The sequence below is a fragment of the Sorghum bicolor genome, chromosome 10 (assembly GCF_000003195.3).
Source record: "Sorghum bicolor cultivar BTx623 chromosome 10, Sorghum_bicolor_NCBIv3, whole genome shotgun sequence".
Classification (NCBI taxonomy): Eukaryota; Viridiplantae; Streptophyta; class Magnoliopsida; order Poales; family Poaceae; genus Sorghum; species Sorghum bicolor.
Window position 1 is genome coordinate 59,351,798 of NC_012879.2, and position 20,877 is coordinate 59,372,674.

General features: G+C 47.3%; 3 protein-coding genes across 3 annotated transcripts; 1 reads left to right on the forward strand and 2 right to left on the reverse strand.

The window, feature by feature from the left end:
* Nucleotides 660–3,244, forward strand: LOC8064952 (leucine-rich repeat extensin-like protein 4). The gene has a single exon (XM_002437509.2). The coding sequence runs from the start codon at nucleotides 746–748 to the stop codon at nucleotides 2,906–2,908; it is 2,163 nt and encodes a 720-aa protein (XP_002437554.1). The 5' UTR covers nucleotides 660–745; the 3' UTR covers nucleotides 2,909–3,244.
* Nucleotides 4,467–8,591, reverse strand: LOC110431267 (delta-aminolevulinic acid dehydratase, chloroplastic). Its single transcript, XM_021450187.1, has 13 exons — nucleotides 8,433–8,591; nucleotides 7,916–8,213; nucleotides 7,721–7,832; nucleotides 7,566–7,639; nucleotides 7,349–7,417; nucleotides 7,189–7,272; nucleotides 7,038–7,107; nucleotides 6,413–6,468; nucleotides 6,210–6,331; nucleotides 6,031–6,102; nucleotides 5,860–5,941; nucleotides 5,700–5,777; nucleotides 4,467–4,870 (listed from the first exon to the last, which is right to left on the reverse strand). Exons 2-13 carry the CDS (start codon nucleotides 8,204–8,206, stop codon nucleotides 4,700–4,702), a joined length of 1,281 nt encoding a protein of 426 aa, XP_021305862.1. The 5' UTR covers nucleotides 8,207–8,213; nucleotides 8,433–8,591; the 3' UTR covers nucleotides 4,467–4,699.
* On the reverse strand, nucleotides 16,280–20,550 carry LOC8064953. The gene is made up of 13 exons (XM_021450419.1): nucleotides 19,766–20,550; nucleotides 18,808–19,020; nucleotides 18,490–18,694; nucleotides 18,242–18,317; nucleotides 17,989–18,124; nucleotides 17,792–17,896; nucleotides 17,612–17,689; nucleotides 17,440–17,529; nucleotides 17,300–17,365; nucleotides 16,973–17,029; nucleotides 16,801–16,878; nucleotides 16,650–16,697; nucleotides 16,280–16,537 (listed from the first exon to the last, which is right to left on the reverse strand). Exons 1-13 carry the CDS (start codon nucleotides 20,453–20,455, stop codon nucleotides 16,466–16,468), a joined length of 1,914 nt encoding a protein of 637 aa, XP_021306094.1. The 5' UTR covers nucleotides 20,456–20,550; the 3' UTR covers nucleotides 16,280–16,465.

Here is a 20,877-nt window from a genome sequence, read left to right on the forward strand (position 1 = left end):
CTACTAGCCAAACTCTACAGTCTGCCCCTCTCGCAGCTCGCAAGGAAAACGAAATCATTATTCAGACGTGCAGCGGATAGAGGTTAGCGGTGGCTGGCCACCGGCGTTTGTACGTCACCTTGTCGGCGGCAAGACGCCCTGAACTGTTGACCAGGCTTTAGCTGCCTGCGTGCATGGTAGGAGTAGTGGTGTGTTGAGTGATGAGCACACAGAAGCTTCGGCTCGGCGGAACCGGAGAGTTTGAACTCGAGTAGTCCAGCTCCAGCACTAGTACTACTACTACTGGCCTTGAGATTCACGAGTGCACGCGGGCGCGGTGCACATTACAAAGCCCCGCCATTAATTACTGCTCACTAATCACTAGTACGCGGGCGTGACAAGTTCAGAGAGACTAGTACTATTTTAGTGGAAGCTCGAAGACGAATTCGATGACGAGCTGGAACCAACTTGTCAACACTTTCGAATTTGCGCTTCGGACTACCGTCCGGTCCTGCACCTCCACGGGCACGGGCACCGCGTCGCGAGGGCGAGGCCGGCCATCCCGTGCACACCCTCCCGCCTCCGCTCCGCGTTTACCCTTGCCATGTGACCTGACCCCGCCCCCCCTGTCCCGCCCCTGACAAGGGACACCACTGCCACTCGCCTGCCTCCTTCACTCCACTCCCTCCACCTCCACCTCCCCCTCCCCCTCACCCCCCACCAAAAACCTCACGCCACCCCCGCGCGCGCCGCCAGTCCGCACGCCATGATCCCCGCTCCTCGCGCCTCCACTGCCGGAGGCAGCGGCAGCGGGTGGCGCCGCGTCGCCCTCGCCCTCCTCCTCCTTCTCGCCCTGCTCACCCTCGCGCCACCCGCATCAGCGCAGCCGGCGCCGACGACCCCAGCGCTGCAGGCGGCGTACACAGCGCTCCAGTCCTGGAAGCGGACGGCCATCTTCTCCGACCCATCCAACTTCACATCCAACTGGGTCGGCTCGAACGTGTGCGCCTACAACGGCATCTACTGCGCGCCGCGTCCCTCCGACGGAGCGCTCGCCGTGGCCGGGATCGACCTCAACCACGCCGACATCGCGGGCCACATCCCCGCCGACCTCCCCCTCGGCCTCCCCGACCTCGCGCTGCTCCACCTCAACTCCAACCGCTTCTGCGGGGTGCTCCCGGACACCTTCCTCCGTCTCCGCCTCCTCCACGAGCTCGACCTCAGCAACAACCGCTTCGTCGGCGCCTTCCCCGCCGTCGTCCTGGGTCTCCCGGCCCTCAGGTACCTCGACCTCAGGTTCAATGACTTCGAGGGACCTATCCCGCCGGCGGTCTTCGACCGTCCGCTCGATGCCATCATCCTCAACTCCAACCGTCTCCGTGGCCCCATCCCGGGGAACCTTGGGAACTCGCCGGCGTCCGTGGTGGTGCTCGCGCACAACCGGCTTGGTGGATGTATCCCGCCGTCGATTGGGAGGATGGCGGATACGCTCAATGAGATCGTGCTCATTGACGACGACCTCACTGGCTGCGTCCCGCCGCAGGTCGGGTTGCTTAGGAAGGTGACGGTGTTTGATGTCAGTGGGAACCACCTCCAGGGCCCGCTCCCGCCGACCGTCGCTGGGATGGCTGCCGTTCAGCAGCTCAATGTGGCTGGGAACCTGCTCAGGGGCCCCGTGCCGCCGGCGGTGTGCGCGCTGCAGGGGACGCTCAGGAACTTCACCTACGAGGACAACTTCTTCACCTCGCGCCCTGGGTGCCCCGTCGCCACGGCCGACGGGAGGTGGAACTGTATCCCTGGCGCTCCCGCGCAGCGCCCGCCGCCGCAGTGCGCTGCTGCGGCCGCGCCGTTCGACTGCAGGACGGCGCAATGCCAGGCGCCGCCCACGTCTGGCACGCCTGGGTCGGGCCCCGGCGGTCCTTCACAGCCGCTGCCCCCGCCAGGCTCCACGACTCCGTCGTACCCGTCCCCGCCAGGGAGCTCCACCACGCCGTCGCACCCGTCGCCGCCAGGAAGCTCCACCACGCCGTCGCACCCGTCGCCGCCAGGGGGCGCCACGACTCCGTCGTACCCGTCTCCGCCCACAGACGGCAGCAGCCCCAAGCCATCAATGCCGCCTTCATCTGGGCCTTCATCCCATGGCGGCTCGCCTCCGTCGTCCGGCTACCAGCCGCCGCCGCCGTCGTCAGGGTGGGCACCGTCGGGTCAACCCGTGGGCGTGCCACCACCCGCAGAGCACCCCGGTGGCGTCTGGCCGCCGCACACGCCAACGGCTCCCGGCACGCCAGGATCAGCGTATCCGCCGGGCACACCAGGAACGCCATCCACACCGACGACCCCGGGCACGCCAGGTTCGGCATTCCCGCCGACGACCCCTGGAGCGCCAGGTTCGACATACCCGCCGACGACTCCGGGCGCACCAGGGTCGTCGCCATCCACCCCGACGACTCCAGGCACGCCAGGTTCAACATACCCACCGACGACTCCGGGCGCACCAGGGTCGTCACCATCCACACCGACGACTCCAGGCACGCCAGGATCAACGTTCCCGCCGACGACGCCCGGCGCGCCATCCACGCCGACGACACCCGGCTACCACCCTCCGTCCCCAGGTGGTGGTTCTCCAGGCGGCGGCCACGGCGGCAACCAGCACGGCACTCCACCTTCAACACCAGGCAGCGGCGGCGGCGTCCTGCCATTCCCGCCGGCCCACGGCATGCCCTACTCCTCGCCGCCTCCACCGCCGTCCGACCCAGCGGGGAACCAGCCGTTCCCACCCGTCCACGGCGTGTCCTACTCGTCGCCCCCACCGCCGCTCCCGCCCGTGTACCCCGTGTCCTACGCGTCGCCCCCGCCGCCGCTCCCGCCCGTCTACGGCGTGTCCTACTCGTCGCCCCCGCCGCCCGCGACGCCGTACAAGAGCAACTAGCCGCGTGCTGTTCCACGGTCCGCCCGCCGCCGCCGCGGTGGCGCACCCGCCAGTGACAGACAGAGTCGAGTCGCCATGACGCATCAGTACATCTTGCACTGTAGCTGTTGGTTCTTCTTCCTCCTCGCGCCCGCCGCTATTTTCTCACTTGTAGTAATTTTAAATTTGCTCCCTTTTCGAGGTTGGTTGGTTCTTTCGATCGATCGATTGAATCGATCGGGCTGGATTCAAAGGCTCCGCGGATTCTTTCTTCCCCTTTCTCTACTAGTAATAGCAGCAGTACCCTTGTTGTTTAGCTCGATCTTGCTCGATCATCGTATCATGCTCGTTCGTGTCTCTGATCTGCAAGCGAATTTGTTTATTGGTAGCAGTAACAGACTAACAGTTTTGATCCGTACGAGCTTTGCCGGCTGGCAGACGACGCGTCGCCGTGCCGGCGCTCCGTGCTCGGAGTAATGAGAGGCGGAAAGCGAAGCCGGAAAGGTCCGGTGTCCATGGGCCACGCGTGCAATACACCAAGCAGTGCAGAGGACGACGAAGGGGAGGAGGAAGTACACGTAGACTGGAGTCCACTGCCACTGGAGTGCCATCGGCAAACTGGCAGCTGGACCAGGGCTGCGGCATTCCGTTCCGGTGGCGCCAGGCCGCCACCGCCCCCGACAAGGGCACATGCAAGGCCGGCGAGGCTTGAGGAACGGATCATCGTCATATTCATATCGAACGAACGGGCGATGATCATCGTATCGTATCGTACGAGTATTAACTACTAGGCCTTGTTTAGCTCCGAAAACTGAAAAATTTTCGGTACTGTTGCACTTTCGTTTGTTTGTGATAAATATTATCCAATCATAGATTAACTAGAATCAAAAGATTCATCTCGTGATTTACAGCTAAACTGTGTAATTAGTTTTTATTTTCGTCTATATTTAATGTTTCATGCATGTGCCACAAGATTCGATGTGATGGAGAATCTTAAAAACTTTTTGGTTTTCAGGGTGAACTAAACAAGGCCGCCATGACTCGAGGAGTGACCGTAAAGAAAAAACTTTTATATATCCTTCGGTGTCCGTGCACGTTTCACGTGACGCTACGAGTCTGTCCCTTGCATTGCATCTCTTTCCTTTCCTCCATGCATATCCCTTCTGGCCATGGCATGGCAGGCCAGCTCACAGCGCAGGCTCATCCGCTCATGGCTGCTGGTCTCGCCGCGGCAGCTGCGCCTGCCTCGTTGCCGGTGCAGGCGACTCGAGATCCGATCAGCTGCGTGCCGCTGGCACATCCATTTGGGAGTGAGTTCGGCCGTCGGGGCCTGCGCTGGACAGATCACCGTTGCTTCCTACGGCAACCGAGGAAGGAAGAATGGGTCCATCCTCGTGGGATCATGTGGGGGACTTCAACATGCTGTGCACGCTGCCCCAGTCCGCCCCCCCTGCAATTCTTGTTCGTTCATTCAGGTAGAGGAGGGTAGCCAGATGGGGAGCGGCGCTGACCTGGCCAGCCGTCCAAAATCGCTTCAAAATTCAAAACTTCAGATTTTCTACTAGCAGCACGCACAAGATTAGTATTAGTACCGGGAAATGAAACCACCATGAGAACTCAAAAAACAGTTTTGCACAGCTAATCTCCCGGCGCAAATTATTCGAATCCCAGGCCTCCTACAATCCAATTCCAAGGCCCGGGCCCAAACACACCCTCGCACGATAAAAAAGCTATACTTGCTTGCTAGTCAACTCAGCTACACAATGGCATGCAGTGCAGCGCAGGGATGGCGGGCCTCTGCCCTCTACTTGACTACTTGGGCCCTATGCCGCACAGCACCGCGGCGGCGTGACGCGCGAAGTAGGTCAGGATGACGTCGGCGCCGGCTCGCCGGAGGCACATGAGCGACTCCATCATCACCTTCTGCTCGTCGACCATGCCCAGCGCACCGGCAGCTTTGATCATCGAGTACTCGCCGGAGACCTGCACGAGCAAGAGGAGGAGGACGGCAGGATTAGTACTAGGCGAGTGGCGAGCAAAGCATTTCAGAGAAGGTAATTTAATCTGACACATGCAACGTTTATGAAAAGCTCCTGTCTTGGAAGCATATCAGCGTGTCCAGTAACTGAAAACTTTGGTGGCGGTTAGCAGAGATCAGCATTAACTGCTGATCAGCATTAACTGCTCTGTCTGTAGTAGTAATTGGAAGCCCCCACCAAGAACTACGCTTTTGTTGGTGCCAAGTTAAAAAAAATGTTGATAACACATGCATTTCCAGACAGCGATTAGATATGCAAACACAGGACACAGGACAGGAAAAATGAAATCCATGGGATATAGACAAGAAGGACAAGTTTCATATGACTTGCTGGTTCTGCTTGTAGTTGTAGCAGCAGAAAGAACCTTGTTCATGTTTGCTGGACAACTAAGTTAACTTCAAAACCATTTGCATGTGCACAGATGTATAGTAGCAAACTACAGTTAACTTTGTTCAAGTGATCATTCTCAAAATGATTTAACTGATGCTGCTTGAAGTAAGCATCAGATAATTTATGTGCAATCTGATCTGGACAAGATAACAAGAGAGGTTCTAAGGCAGTGAATACAGGATTGAAAAGCCAGGTGTCCAGCAATTAGAAAGACAGAATTTTGATATGCAGCACAGTGCCAATATATATAGATGACAGTCGATTGGATAGAGCAATAGCATTGGCAGTTAGCACCATACTTCCACTTCAAACAAGGAACATGAACATTTTAATCAAAAGAAGGGGAAAACTTCAGAATTGCGTGGGTGAGCCAATGGAATGACCTGGTAAGCAGCAATCGGTAGGGCTGAATTATCCCGAAGAAGTCGGATGATATCCAAGTAAGGTAATCCTGGTTTCACCTGTCAAATGAGGCCCATCGTTATAGATGTACACATAGAAACTCTATCTTCATAACAAGCCACTATACAGAAGGAACATTACAAGCAGAATGTCAGCTCCTTCTGCCTCATCCGCTGCGGTTTCTATGAGGGCTTCTCTGTAGTTGGCTGGGTTCATCTGATAGCTTCAGATTAAAAAGAAAGCCAACATTTAATACGAAGCAACTAAATTGTTTACTAGATGGAAATAGCATCTTTGGTGCAAGTTCCATACGTCTTTTTATCTCCAAATCTTGGATTTGAATCTAAAGCTTCTCGGAATGGGCCATAAAAGGAACTGGCATACCTGCAAAAACATACATTACAGATGTATCATTTGGGTTCAAACTTAATAGGATGGCAACTGTGGGGGTACGGAAATGGCATGGTGACAGGAAGAGCATAGAAAGATACTTTGCAGTGTAGGACATAATGGAGACATCATGGAAACCCTCAGCATCCAGAGCAGAGCGAAGTGCTCCAATACGGCCATCCATCATGTCACTAGGGCTGACAACATCAGCACCAGCACGAGCCTATTTATATGGAGAATTTTAATGTGAAAAAAAACTAGCATGTTTATGTGACCAAACACAAAATCAAGAGATGAGATGAACCTGTGAAACAGCCTGCTTGCACAACTGATAAACTGTTTCATCATTCATAATTACTCCTGATGCAGGACACAAACAAGGCAATGATTAGCTGGAGAAATAAAGTTCATTTTTGGAGATTTCTTATGACTTGTCTAATGTTCTCATCCAGGAGAAAAATCATAAGTAACAAAAATTCAAACTCAGGCATCATTATGCAACATATAATACAGAAAATGAAACTGGCGTATTGACTAGTGGTTCTTAACAGCTACTCCATGAGAGAAATACTGAAGTCAACGACTGAAAAATAAGAGCAGTAAGAAGTGGTTTCAGCTAGGCAAACAAAAAGCACAAAACATGTTACAAAGTACAAACTAAATTCTAGTGACTAATATCAGGCATTAAGGTACAAGGACTCCTGGAAAAAAGGAATTCTGACAAAGCTACTGTAGACAATGTATGGAGACTTGAAAATATATTTGTGTACAGCAACTTCAGGGAAAAGGTGAACAGTTTTAAGAGTTTTCAGTATAAGCCTGTGAAATTTCTTTGGCCCTTAAGGATTTTTTGGAGTAGCAAGATCAATATGCAGCCAATGGTCACAAACCATATGTGGAAGATGAGAATAAAGGGCCATCATTCTTACCATCTTCCCTCACAATACCATCATGACCATCAGATGAATAAGGGTCTAACGCAACATCCGTGTAGATAACCTAGCAGTCATAAGAGTTTAAGGAAAGATATTAGGGACTATGATGAAAGCCAGATATTGAATGAGGGGCACATAAGCTTACAATATCAGGGAACTTGTCTTTGAGCAAGCGGATTGTACGTGGAACCAGACCATTGTCGTTGTAAGCTTCATCTCCTGTTGGAGACTGGAGGAAACAAGAGTGTAAGCTACTCTATCTAAGACACAAACAAGCAACAAATTTGTTATATTTGTTAATAGACCTTCAATGCATCAGGAACTTTAGGAAAGAGCACAAAACTGTTAACACCAACATCACGGGCCTTGTAAACCTGCATATACCATCAGTTTGAAGAGTTACTTAATACAATTGATCCAAGCAGCAAAACACATATATATTTCTGTCTCCAGTAAATTCATCGAAAAGAACATTACAAACAAACATTCATGATATGAGATAACCCCTATCGCTTTCAGTACCTCGTCAAGCAGCCCATGCCTCCACCCAAGCCTATAGCACCCTGGCATAGCTCCAATAGGAGCATCTTCTTCTCCTACAGATCATCACCGAGCAAATCTGATATATCAGATGTGAGTTGTGTTCAACTCTCATGTCAGTTAATTCCGCTACCAACCTTCATGGATAAACAATGGGAGCACGAAATTGGCAGGCGAGATGCTCGTCTCCTGGAATGCAGCCCTAAGAGCTGGTGATTTCCTGTTGCGACGGGGGCGCTTTGCCATGTCCTAAATGACACATGGGGAGTCAGGATTTTGCAGTTACAGTAAGAGCACACAGAATTCAGTGAGGAAACCCAACGAATGCATACAAGGGGCCTGATCTCCGGTGTTCCTTCAGGGGCCTTTGGCCTAACCAACGGCGGGGGGGCAGGGAATTTCCCAGCGACGGCGTCGGCCTCGCACTCCTCGATGGTCCTCCCGGACGGCGCCCTGACGGCCGCCGCCGCCTCCTGCTCGCTGCTGACCCTGACGGCCGTGGAGCGCAGCCTTGGCCCAGCTCTTGGTACGGCAGAGCAGCTCCCAAAGGCAGCATGGCCTCGGCCACTCCTAGCCGGGAGCATCTGAACGTTGGCGGGGGAGAAGGAAACGGTGGACGCCATGGCCTAGCTGCAACGTCAACGCCAGTACGTTGGATTCCACAGACATGGTCAGCAATTGGGAACTATATCTTATCTTCTTATCTTCTAATGCCGAATAATTCGACCAAAATCGGAAGTGGTATTCTCAGATGGAACGAAATCGGGGGATTGGAGATTGCTTTGGTGCAGTCAGGAACTTCCAAATCTTGGAGAAGAATATGAGGAGCAGATGGCGGCAGGGGGTTACCTGGACACTGGAGAGGACGAGGAGGAGGAGACGCAGCAGCACGAGAGGGGGAGTTCGGAGAAGCTGCTAATCCTGTGGCCTCGGTTTGCCGATGGCGATCTAGATTGCGTTTCTTTGTTGCCATCTTCCCCATCCCCATGTTTGTCAGTTTTCAGTTGTCACCTACTCATACAGCTCTCTGAGTTCAGACTTGGGCCTCTCTCAACTACTCTCTGTTCCGTCCCAAAGAAGAAGAAAAACCATTCGTGCCAGTTAAATAAGCTTAAGTTTAATTAAATTTATAGTTAAAATATTATCATTTATATCTCCAAAAAGTTTTATTGTAAAAGTATATTCCGGTAATTGATTTAATAGTACTTATTTTGTACTGTAAATGTTAATATTTTTTATAACAGACTCCTCCGAAAAATAAGAATTGTATTTTTTTTTATTTGAATAGAGAGTAAAAAAAAGGAGAGAAAAGAAAAGAAAAATAATCCAGTTTGCTCGAAATATAAATAAAGCGAATTTCAAATTAGAGTGATCTTTCAACTAGGCTCATTCGTTTGCTTAATAATGACATTGCTCCTATATCTAGAGAAGACAAAAATCAAAGTAAGTAAAACTCAGGCAAAACTCATTTAAACACAGCTTAAATAAAATGGCAAACCAAGATGGTCAACAGTCCATCTGTTTCTTATAGAGCCAAACAGTTCATTGCCATGCAGGTTTGCAAATGCTATTCTCTGGACTACTATATCACAGGTGACAGCTATTAAAGTTCAGTATTCTTATTTCAACTTCCTAGCAACACGTTTATTCAAAATCTTGTGATTCTTGTATGTTTTTTGGGTTTAGTATTATTGTCATGTTAAGCATGTAAACATGTTGATTTTGTCGAATAATGCGTGAGAGCTGCAGGTCTTTTTTTTTTACCGAAACTACGTGCCATTTCATTAAGGTTGGAAAAAACAGAGGTACAAAGAGTTGAGCAGAGAGCCTAGCCGGACATGAACACACGCCCACAATGCAACTCACCATAAAAGAAGGCGACCCAGCGAGGAGGGCCTGGAGCTTGGAAGCACCAGCCCAGCACTGTATGGTGCACTCAACGGCCACTGTCTGAAGGAGAACCTGAAGGTTTGGCTGCATTCATTTAAACACACATGCTGATTAGCTCCTTGGATAATTAAGATGTCATTTATGCCATTTGGAAAGTACTATTAGTCTGTAGAAGTGATACTCTCGTGTTCCTTTGGTTTCAGCTGTATGCTTTTTTTTTCTTGGAAGAATTGATCAATGGCAGAAAAGTGCAAGGTAAGTTTTTTTTAAAAAAAAAAATGCGTGCAAGGTAAGTGACAGGGAAACTGAAGTTTGTCAGAATCCGAATTGCTGCCTCTTGCCAATTTCTCTACACTGTCATCCAATCCAGCAATAGGTGAGAAGAAAATTACTCCTTCAAACATATTGCAGTTTCATAATGCATCGAGTCTAGATCATATTAAGTTTGATTTATTGTTTTCTTGCACAATGCACATACTATTTGATTTTGGTTTGGACTGCTAGCCTGCTGATCTGCTGATGAGCAAGATTGTTGTACTGACCCAACATTTGTTGACAGCTTACTGTTTGAAATCTATTGAAAATGAAACTTATTACAGGTTAGCTGAAAGGCAATGTTATTCTTATGTTTTTATTAATTAAGTTAAAAATATGCTAAGGATTTGTTTCTGTTCATTTCCCTAACCAAGCATCCTCTCGTTTTCCCTTTGTACAATATTTTGACTAAGGGAACTTAGCAATGTGGGACAATAATCTTATCAAGTGTGTATTCACTTGGCACCTACATGATCTGTATTGGGGATGATTTTCAGAATTCAGTTAGGTGCAAAATGAGATGGAATGGCATCATGATTCAGAGGAGCACATAGAGTTTTTTTTTTTCTGGTAGCAAGCATGGCTTATGTCTGGTGCTTTATAATTTTGTTTCTAGCAAGCATGGCCTGTTTGTCTTTACTAGGGTTGGTGATTCATAGCTACATCTTCTTGTCTAAAACATTGAATGCCTGATTTCTTATGATCTGTTTCCATTCTGTTTTAGTGGATGCCTTTGTTAGACAAGCAAAATAATTCCCTTTCTGTGGACATCTAACAAGGAGAAGAACGTGTTTAATACTATAACTCTATTATGTTAAGAGCACTGAATACTCTATTTATATCTTATTGGCTTTTATTTTGTGTGATGTGTGGGTTCTGTTTACAGTGAATCGGCCCATCTGTAACCCATCTTGTATGAATTATGGACTAATTTTGTATCTCTCTAAACTTGAGCACTGATGTCACTTGATTGAGTATCTATATTATGGTTCGCAGGATTTGTTTTCATAGAATTGGAAGGACTACGTGTTAGCTGCACTGAATCATCAAAAAATGGTTTTCGAGGTTGAAGTTCTGGTTCTGTTTTGCGTGGTGTTTGCACCTCTATAATGAAATAATGATGTATATAGGGTAAGGTGTCTGTGTGTGTGCTTTATTTTCCTTGTCAGAACTTGTATTTCTAATGATATGCTATGCTTCAATGTCATTTTCTGCACATTGGTTATAAACAGGTCCTTTGTTATTTCTCTGACCAGGACCAGTAAGAAGCTACTGCCAGATCAAGAGCAAGCCATACCCAAGTCCAGGTACTGCCGTGGTGTCGCTGACCCCAAGATCCAGGATCTATGATGGGATGAAGAATGGAGTGGATGAGTTCCCCTTCTATATATGTCCACCTGGTGGTGAGTTGGGAGGAGAATGTTTCTAGTGAGACTCTTGAGGCTGCCCCCACATTATTGCTTGCAACAAGTACATGACCAAGAGTGCTGGAAAGGATGCCAGGGTCATCCGTTCCATGTCCTTCGTATCAACATGATGCTTCCATGTGCCGGAGCTGATACTGATACTGATAAACATACTGATACTGATATAAACATACTGGACACCACCGACGACCACACAGAACTAAGATAATAATTAGACACGGGGCGATGAACTTAAGTATTTAGATGGACACCACCGACGACCACACAGAACTAAGATAATAATTAGACACGGGGCGATGAACTTAAGTATTTAGACAGGACAACTAGTAGCCTAATAATAACAATTAATTCCCTTGCTCCACTGATACGAGATCACTTTCTCACTTTTTCCTTACGACGATGTCCTAATTAATGCTTTCGGGAAGGATGAAGATCTTCTTGACGCCGCCGGTGAAGTCGACGCCCACCTCGGCAAAACCCTTCTCCGCGTGCTGCCTCAGGACATCATAGTGCAGATCGACGCAGCAATTCCTTCTCGCCGTATCCATTAGGCAGCGATCGCGCAGCTTGGGGTCGTACTTGGAGAGGAGGTTGTAATACTCATCCGTCATAGGAGGAAACTTCTTGAAGGGACGTCTCTTCGTGAGAATGTCGATAAAAGAGTCGGGCACCGTCTCCTTGGTGATCATAGCCGCCTCCGTCGGTTCGGGCTGCTTGCACCCCTGCTTTAGAGCCAGGCGCAACGGGTCCCCCTGGTACAAGATGACGTAGTCGATCAGGATGCCTCCGTCACCATGCCTGTCCCGGCCGCCGCCTCCTTGTTCCCCGGCTCAGACTTGATGACGCCGATCTCGCCGGTGAAGCTGCCGGCCGCCTCCTTATTCCCCAGCTCAGCGTTGGACCGTTGGTGACGCCGATCTCGCCGGGGAAGCTGCCGACGGCCTTACTCGCAACCTCCATCTCGTACGACGCACGCACCACCCCTCCCTCATCAGTGTCGAGCTGCATCTTCCCCGACACCCTCTTCACCTCCGCCATGGCCTCTCTCACGCGCTCGATGCCTCGAACCCTAACCTCTCCCTCGAATCCTATGTGTTGGTACAGGGACGGGGACGGGGACCGGGAGTCGTAATATATATAGCCCCCGCAACCCTAGACGCTATCGGGTCCTTTCCTTCTCGAAACCGGACTGTGCCTTCGAAATTAGGAATTAATTTTTTTTCAAGATTTCTTCTCATATCGAATTTTGCAATACATGCATATCTATCCCTTGAAAATTCCAGTCTGCCAAAAAATTTCTGCCCGTCGTCCCCGAGTCGCGCGTAATGTCTTCTTTCTCCAGCCTAATCCGATCCTAATCAAATTCAGAACGGATCTCTCTATTCGGACTCTTGATTCTGTCAAATACGCACGGTGGTCTACCTTAGCTAGGCTTGCGGCCCAACAAGCGTCCACTGCACGGGCATGCGCGAGCAGCGACCACCTGGCTACGGACTTCGCAAGTACCACGGCGGGACCTGCCGAGCCAACTACGGAACCACAGTCAACGTACGACATTTTTTCTTTTTTTTTTGTGGGAGTCAACGTGTGACGTTGGCTAGGCATGTTCAAGGCGTCGATCGACCGGCCAAGTGGATAAAGCAGGGATCAACATTGGTGTTTTTTCGATCCTACTTTATTTTAATAATAAAAAGTAGTAGTAGTAATAATAATAATAATAATAATAATAATAATAATAATAATATTATTATTATTATTATTATACTAAAGAGGTAAAATTTTAGTTAAAATTTTTTGTCTGAACTAATTTTCATCTGGCCTCTCCCCTGGACCGGTTTGGACTCGCTCATGTCTCGTATCCCCGATAGAATAGAAATCCAAATCCAAATCCGATTACCTCTCCTTAATCCGGGTGCAGAGGAGGAGGGCCACGGGCAGCAAGAAAAGATCCGCATGCGCTGTGATCCGAAGAAGGACGTCGACAACAGAGTCATCGCTGTAAGTGTATAGATATTTTATCATTCGCATGCAAGGGCTGAAATCTAAATAGACTAATAGTTAATTTTAACTACAACTAACAATTTAAATCTAATTGATCCAAAGATAAGTATACTCCTATTAAAAAATCATCAAAGCTCAATGTTCCTGATAAAAAACATGCAGCAATAATTTTTGAGTCTTGGTCAAGGCTTCGATGCTTTAGCCCAATAAAAATTTTCATTAAGAATAATTTGATTTAGAGTTATTTTTTCTAAAGTGATGCATTATTTGAATAGGCGTATTATGATCAAGCTTCAATTTAAGTTAGTGCTCAGTGGTGGAACTATAAACATATGCTACGATATCTTTCTTATTTTGTACATTTAGCATCTCATTGTAAGCTTTAGTGACTATAAGTTTGTAGCCAGAACGGGAGTCTCCATACATTTAGTAGCGCTGGCGTAGGTTTCATGTCCTGGTTGACCCAATGCTGGATCTGTTGTAGTTAGTGCTTGTCTCTTACTAAAAGTCTATCTTATGGACCCATGACAAGTTTATTCAAGATTATAGCCTTTACATTGTTAATAAAAACTTTTTTGATAATTTATAATTTTATTATGGTTGTTAGAATTATTTTTTTTTCCCGTTGCAACGTACGGACACTTTTGCTAGTAGAGCATTAAATATAGATGAAAACAAAAACTAATTGCACAGTTTACTTGTAAATCAAGAGACAAATCTTTTAAACATGATTTCTCCATAATTGAATAATATTTATCAAACAAAAACGAAAAATGATACAGTGTCAAAATTTAAAAAAAATGGAACGCCTCCGATGCGCTCCTTCCATTCCGTTGCGGGTGCGGATCCCTCATCCAGCATCGGTACGCACTCTCAACCGTCAACCGTATTGGAAGTGAACGCCTTTTTTTGGGGCCAACCGGGCCGGACCAACGCCGCCACCTCTCCTGACTTGTGGGGCCCGTAACATCCTTGTTACCTTTTTTTATTAGGAAATCATTGTTGCTATCCAGCTATTCGGCATTCACAAATTATCCTCAAATATAATATATTTTAGAGAACAAACACCAATTTTACATTAAATATTTTCTATTTACCGACCAATCACTATTAATCACGTTGACAATAGTATCTGATTAGAAAATAAAATTAAGATACATACATCTTTTATATTCTCTCTTGATTTGTCTTAAAAATTTAAAATGCATTATGTTATAGGAGAGAGAGAGTATCTCTCTGCAATAGGCAGAACATCAGCCCACCACGATTCCTGTTCCGTCTCCAGTGCCCACGGCCCCCCACGCCTCCCAAAGCGTTGAAGCGGGAAAGCCATGGCAACGGTTCTCAACCTAAATGATTAGCATGCGCAAAGGTTATTCTTAGACCTTGGTTGGATAAACTAGGACTAGTAAGGAGTTAGAACTAGTGCCACTCGTGTTTGGATTCTCACCTAGGCTTTGTTTAGGGCCTGTTTGGTACAGCTCACAACAGTTTCATGAGCTGTTATGAGTTGTTTTTTTTGTCAAACACTTATTTCCAAACACAGCTTCATGGGTGAAGCTGTTTTTCCCCTCCTCTCACAAAGATATAAGTTGGATAAAGCTGGAAAAAAGTAGCTTATTGCAGCTTCTCCCTCATTTCTCTCTCTCAACTATGCATGAAGTAGTTGGTGAAGCTATTTTGCCAAACACTTTCTCCAAAACAGCTCAGCTTCATCTAGAAAGTCACTTATGAAGCTATTTTCTAAAAAAACAGTTTTACTAGTGAAGTTGAGCTGTGCCAAACAAGCCCTTAGTTTACTCTGAAAACCATAATTTTTTCAAGATTTCCCGTCATATCGAATCTTAGAGCACATGCATGAAGCATTAGATATAGACGAAAATAAAAACTAATTGCACAGTTTGTCTGTAAATCATGAGATGAACCTTTTAAGCCTAGTTAGTCCATAATTAGATAATATTTTTTAAATAAAAACGAAAATGCTACAGTGCCGAAATCTGAATTTTTTCGGAACTAAACAAGCCCTAGCACTTTTTATTTTTCATTCCACGTCTGCCTTCCTCCTGCACCATTCCTTCTCCTCCACACTTTGCGGTCGGCACCTTCCTTCATCGCGATCAACGCCATGGCGTGACAGATCGACATCGGCTTCCCTGTAGGAATATGCCAAATATTTTCTATCAGCAAAAATTTAGTTACGTTATATACGTACCTATCTCACTACCTAAACGTACATCTATGAGCCTATATAGGAACTTAAAATCTATGTGGGATATCAATCTCCATCGATTTTCACAAATACCTCGAGCCTCTTACGAGGGACTTGTCAAAAGTTCTTGTTTAGTTTTGGTAATTGAATGATAACCTTAGGTGGACTAATTATGTTTATGTAAGATACAAATTAGTCAATAAGTGAATATGTGATGATGAAGGAGCTCATTGCATATGAGACATGACATGAAGTCATGTGACCAAGGTGGAGAAGATCAAGATAAGACTTGGCTCGACGAACCGGTTGCAAGTGTGAAGGACAAGTCGAAGGTTTTAAAGTGAGGGATCACATGTGACGGTGAAGCTTAAGCAAGACTTGACGCTGATGGACCAAGACAATTGTAAAGAGTAGGTGAGGTAAAGATCGATGAACCAACAACACAATCACATGATGATATGAAGTGGATCATATCATTTGGTGATTTATTGGTGCATGTGTTGCATCAACATCGGAGGAAATAGAATGGAATGTGCAAGACAAAAGTATGTGTTTCTAAATAATTCTGTTCAAATACTTCACTCTAAAATCTGAATTTATAATTCTGTTCAAATGGGAGAGGTATGAAACTTATCTCTCTTTTACACTGTAGCTGTACTGTAGCACACAGAAACAGGAGCCAAAGAAACTCGATTTTTTTAGCTCCGGGTGCTCCTCTCTTATCAGTGAGAGAGAAAGATAGGAGAGAGAAAAATGACGTGTAGCTACAGCTGTCAGAGGAGCCGGAGCCGGCCGAAGCCGTGCCAAACAGGCTCTCACCAAGGGCGGCTTGCCGTGACTCGGCTTCCACAACCTTTAATGTCTGAAGTATGTGCAACGATTTTTTTAACATAGTCTGCAATCGTCTTTACAAAAAGGCCAAATGACATACCATGTGAATCACAAGGCTTGTATAAGAAAAACGTATGGCTTTACAAGAGGAGGAAATATACACATTATATGACCCGTATATTGCATGTCTGAGTCTGGTAGCACATCAATCAGGTATTCTTCTCTAAAACAGAGAGTGCTGGTGTAAGGTAGTTGTTAGCCTTGTCTGGGAGATGAGCCACCTGAAAATATTCATGGCATATTATCAAACACGAAAACGAACGAAACAACAATTTATGGTCTTGATAAGAACGTGAGGGATCTATCAATTTTGGATTTCAACAATTAACTTACAAGCTCATACAGCTCGTTCCCTTGGTCAGCGACGTACTCGTAGCATACCTAATTGAGTGCGCAGCAACAAGTTTAGTTATTCACAACTGCATACTATTGTCAGTTGGAAAAGCGTTGTCATACATGAAAGAGAGTAGGAGAATAATCTTACATCAAAACTTTTGTTTCTTGCAGTGGAATCATGCAATGCTTTGACACAAATATCTGCCACATCAGCACAGCTGATACCCTACATAGGAAAGTTATAGATATAGTGTTCTATATAGCATACAATCTGCAAAATTTATCATCACACAAGCAACTAGCTGTTCATGATGTTTCACCTGAGAGATTCTGTTCCCTTGATCAAAGATCAATGCACGCTGGCCACCAGGTTCTTCCTGAAACAATTTAAAAATGACTGTCATGGTAATCGTGCAACCAGGTTCAATGGAACACAGATAACAATATGGAAATAACTGCCTCATTCGACCACAATGCTGCTTCAGAAGGTATGATTTAGTACAATGTTTATGTTTTGGTTTTTTAACATAAGAAGGAAATAGACTGCTTCAAGGTTAACCATATGTTTAGCACACTGCTTATATGAAGAGCCTAAAATGAATTCCTATAAACTTCACTCAATGTCAATAAGTGTATTAGTATGATACCTGCAAAGGACCCGGGCGCACGATTGTATATCCAAGGCCTGACCTCCGCAGTGCATCTTCTCCAGCCTAGAAGAGCAAGATCCTTAAAACATCTGAAGTAGATAAACATATAGGTGTCAAGTGGTTACACAAAGTAGAACCTTCTTGGCTTTGAGAACTTGTTCTCTTCTGTTAGATTCAATTCCAGAACCTGAACATGACACCAATATGAAGTCTGTTTCTTGACCAGTCTGCAGAAAAAAAAGGAGCTATACTTATAAATACATGAGACAGAAAGGTAATATTTACAGGCACAATGTAGGGACAACTTACAGGTAAAGCTTTGATGTATTCCAATTTTAGCTCAAAGTTTCGAGGATCGCTAGCATTTTGAGATCCATCACCAGGTCTCTGCAGAAAGAGTCAATTGATAAGTCGCCATTTTTATGTCACAGTCAAAGCTGCACTTGCTGTCTTGTGATGATGGAAATTAATACAACATTGTGCACTGACCTGCCTTTTTGGTTCAAACCTAATGGTTAGTGTATGCACAAGAAAAGGGTCGAGGGGAGGATCTTGTGGGTTTACTGGCCGAAAAGATGAAAATGGCACTCTTACCTGCAGAAAAGAAACACAAAAGGATTAAATTCTACATGTGCATTAAGCAGCTGTATAGCTAAGACATCGAACACTACTTACTTAGTACTTACCCTACAAAAGCCTACTTTTGTAGTCATCCGAGCAAAATACTTCTTGCTCTGGGTCGTGTCTGCTAATGGACCAGTTTCAAGAATAACAACATATGATCTTCCATTTCCTCCCACTGAAAAAAGTAAACCATCATACCTATGCACAGAGAAATACAAGTGAAATGTCACGCTCACATAATACATTCTGATACATAATTTCATGCAGATTCGTCAACATCAGAGAATATAAGCAAAACATAAGAGCCCCTAATACCTGTCTAGGGTGGAACCTAGAGGAAGAGAAAGCCTTTTTGATATCTCAACATATCCACCTCTTGTAAATACAAATCCTGAAAATAAGGAAGTTCCATAACAAAACTACGACATTCGAATAAAAGCAATTTTTTTTTAAAAAAAGAAAGAAAGCAAAACAGAGGTACAAGAAATATATAGTTTTTTTAAATTTTTATTTTATTTAAAAACAGGAATCATGTCATAAAAGCTACAAAACTGAAGGGCTACCTGAGAAAACAGCCTGCTGATCTTCTGAAAATTCCAGTGATGCATCGATACCTTCATCAAATCTAGAAACAAAAGTATTTGGGAAGTAAGATCCCTGCCGCACCTCCCAACTCTTCAAGGACTTTGCAGACTTGAATTTTGCTATCAGGAGTTTGCTCTTGCTGCTTTTACCAGCCCTGAGCTGGGCCAATTCGTTGTAGTAATCCTGCAGTACAAAGCCAAGCTCGGTGACATATACTCTTCATTGAGAAGTGGTGGTTCTTAAAACCACAAATACAGATAGACGTTGACATAAGAAAATTAACTCAAAGGAAATACCTGGAAAGCCTTGCTAGCATTCCTTACTCCTTGGTTATCAACCCTATTTAGGTCTCCTGTAATAGTTGAGCGTGCAGTTGCACAATAGATTATCTTGCTGCAGCCTGATACTGCTGCTTTGACAGTTGCAGGATCACCAACATCACCAACAACAATATCCACGGACCTTGGGAGCATATCTATCACTTCAGGGTCGTTTCTTCTTACTAAAGCCTGTTATGATAGGAGAAAGTTAGGCCCGATTTCTGCTAGTTTATCCAAAACAACAAAGAGAAGAACGCTTTAAATACAGACTGCCTTGGCATTTCATCATAAGAAATATGCATTGTTCATTTCCAGTACTGTAGATTGTTTCCAGTGTGTCCATATGACATGATAGATAGATAGATCACTCCATTCATTTTAGATCCAAACTCTAGAATTTTAGTATGTAACATGGAAGGTATGACAGAATGAGCATGTGGGCTAAGCAAGCCAGCTAAATTAGACCGGCAGTGACTATCACACTTACTTTTTTTTTCTCGAACCACGCATGAGAGCTGCGCATCATTTCATAAGGTATGAGAGCTGCGCGTCATTTCAATAAGGTAGAAAAAATGTACAAGAGAAAAGAAGGACCCAAACTCGAGTACACCAACACCACTCACTATCACACTTACAGTTTGAATACATCAGCAGATCAGAGTTCAGAATTGTAGACGCCGAGGAGAATCTAGATACACACTAATAGAATAAAGCATAAAAAAAATGTATCTCAAATGGCAGGCTATGAAAATTGAAGTGCTAAATCGGAACCATCATGTTTGCCTCCATACTCCCTAGGCAAGAGATTATTATGCAATAAAGTAAGGCTGTGTGTTAAGTTCTCCGCTCCAGCGTTGTCAATTCTAACTCAAAAAATCGAAAGCAGCTGCCACTTGAGTCAAATCAATGAACATTTGAATTAGGACATGCTGACCTTGACATTGTATCCGCGGAGCATGAGTTTGCGCACAACGATGCGGCCGATGCGGCTGGTGGCACCGATGACGAGGACGGTGGTGTCCTGCGCCCCCGGCACGGTGAACTCACACATGGGCCCTCCGCGGATAAGCACAGCCTGCTCCTCCTCCGCCAGCGCGGTGGAGGAGGCGCTCGAAATCTGGCCCAGCCGCGAGAACTTGCGCCACACCTCGTCGAACACCTGCCGCGACCGCCGGCCCAGGCCGACGGGGTTGACGATCACGTCGTCGAGGCCGGCCACCAATGCCCGGGCGCTCTCCTCGGCGCTGGGCGCGTCCTTCTTCTTCCTTTTCGCCTCGTCCTCCGCCGCCGCCGCCGCCGCCACCGGCTCGTCGTCCGTGCCGTCCTCCTCCTTGGCGGCGGTGGCAGACTTCTTCGCCTTCCGAGACCGGCGTTTCCGGCGCGGCTTGGCGGCCTCCTGCGTGGCCGTGGCGGGGTCCTGGTCGACGAGCTCGGCGGCGGTCGGCGCGGTGGGCTTGGTGGCGAAGCAGCACGCGGAGGCGTGGTGGTACCGCCTGGCGCCGCCGATGGAGGAGGAAGCGAGCGTGAGCGCGCGGGAAGGGGACGCGTGGCTGTGGAACGCGGCGATAGTGCTCACGGCAGCGCCGCCGGGGGCGGACGCCCGCGCCGCCACGATGGCCGCCATGCTCTCGCGGTGGATGGGCTGATTTTGTGGCGGAATCCGGCGCGGTGGCCGCAAATATTTCCCCCTCCCGGTGAAATGTCGCTGCCGCGGCTGATAAAGCCGGCCGTCTGAGTGGCTGCCGTGCGGGGGCACCAGTTGTGGCTGCGGTTGCTGCGCGGGCTGGCAGCTGGAGCTCGGCGGGGCCCCCGGCGCAGGGAGACGAGACGGGCAGACGGGTGGGCGGGGGCGTCGCCGTCAGGAACTCGTGGCGACTTCCGAAGTGGATAAAGGGGGGCGCGGGAACAGGCAGGAGAGGAGGAGGGGAGGGCGGAGGCGTGGCCGCGCGGTGGCGGGCGGCGCGGCGACGTGGTCGTGCCGGGTCCACGTGTCCAGTTCGGCGACGATCATCCCACGTGGACGAGGCGCTGTGGAGTCACCACATC

Coding starts and splice junctions, on each gene's coding strand:
- LOC8064953 (XM_021450419.1), bottom strand. CDS start 20,455: ATGGCGGCCATCGTGGCGGCGCGGGCGTCCGCCCCCGGCGGCGCTGCC. Junction 16,879..16,972: donor AAGGGAACAGAATCTCTCAG/GTGAAACATCAT, acceptor TTTCCTATGTAG/GGTATCAGCTGTGCTGATGT. Junction 16,698..16,800: donor CAAGAAACAAAAGTTTTGAT/GTAAGATTATTC, acceptor GCACTCAATTAG/GTATGCTACGAGTACGTCGC.
- LOC8064952 (XM_002437509.2), top strand. CDS start 746: ATGATCCCCGCTCCTCGCGCCTCCACTGCCGGAGGCAGCGGCAGCGGG.
- LOC110431267 (XM_021450187.1), bottom strand. CDS start 8,206: ATGGCGTCCACCGTTTCCTTCTCCCCCGCCAACGTTCAGATGCTCCCG. Junction 7,273..7,348: donor AAGTTCCTGATGCATTGAAG/GTCTATTAACAA, acceptor TGTTTCCTCCAG/TCTCCAACAGGAGATGAAGC. Junction 5,942..6,030: donor AGATTTGGAGATAAAAAGAC/GTATGGAACTTG, acceptor TTTAATCTGAAG/CTATCAGATGAACCCAGCCA.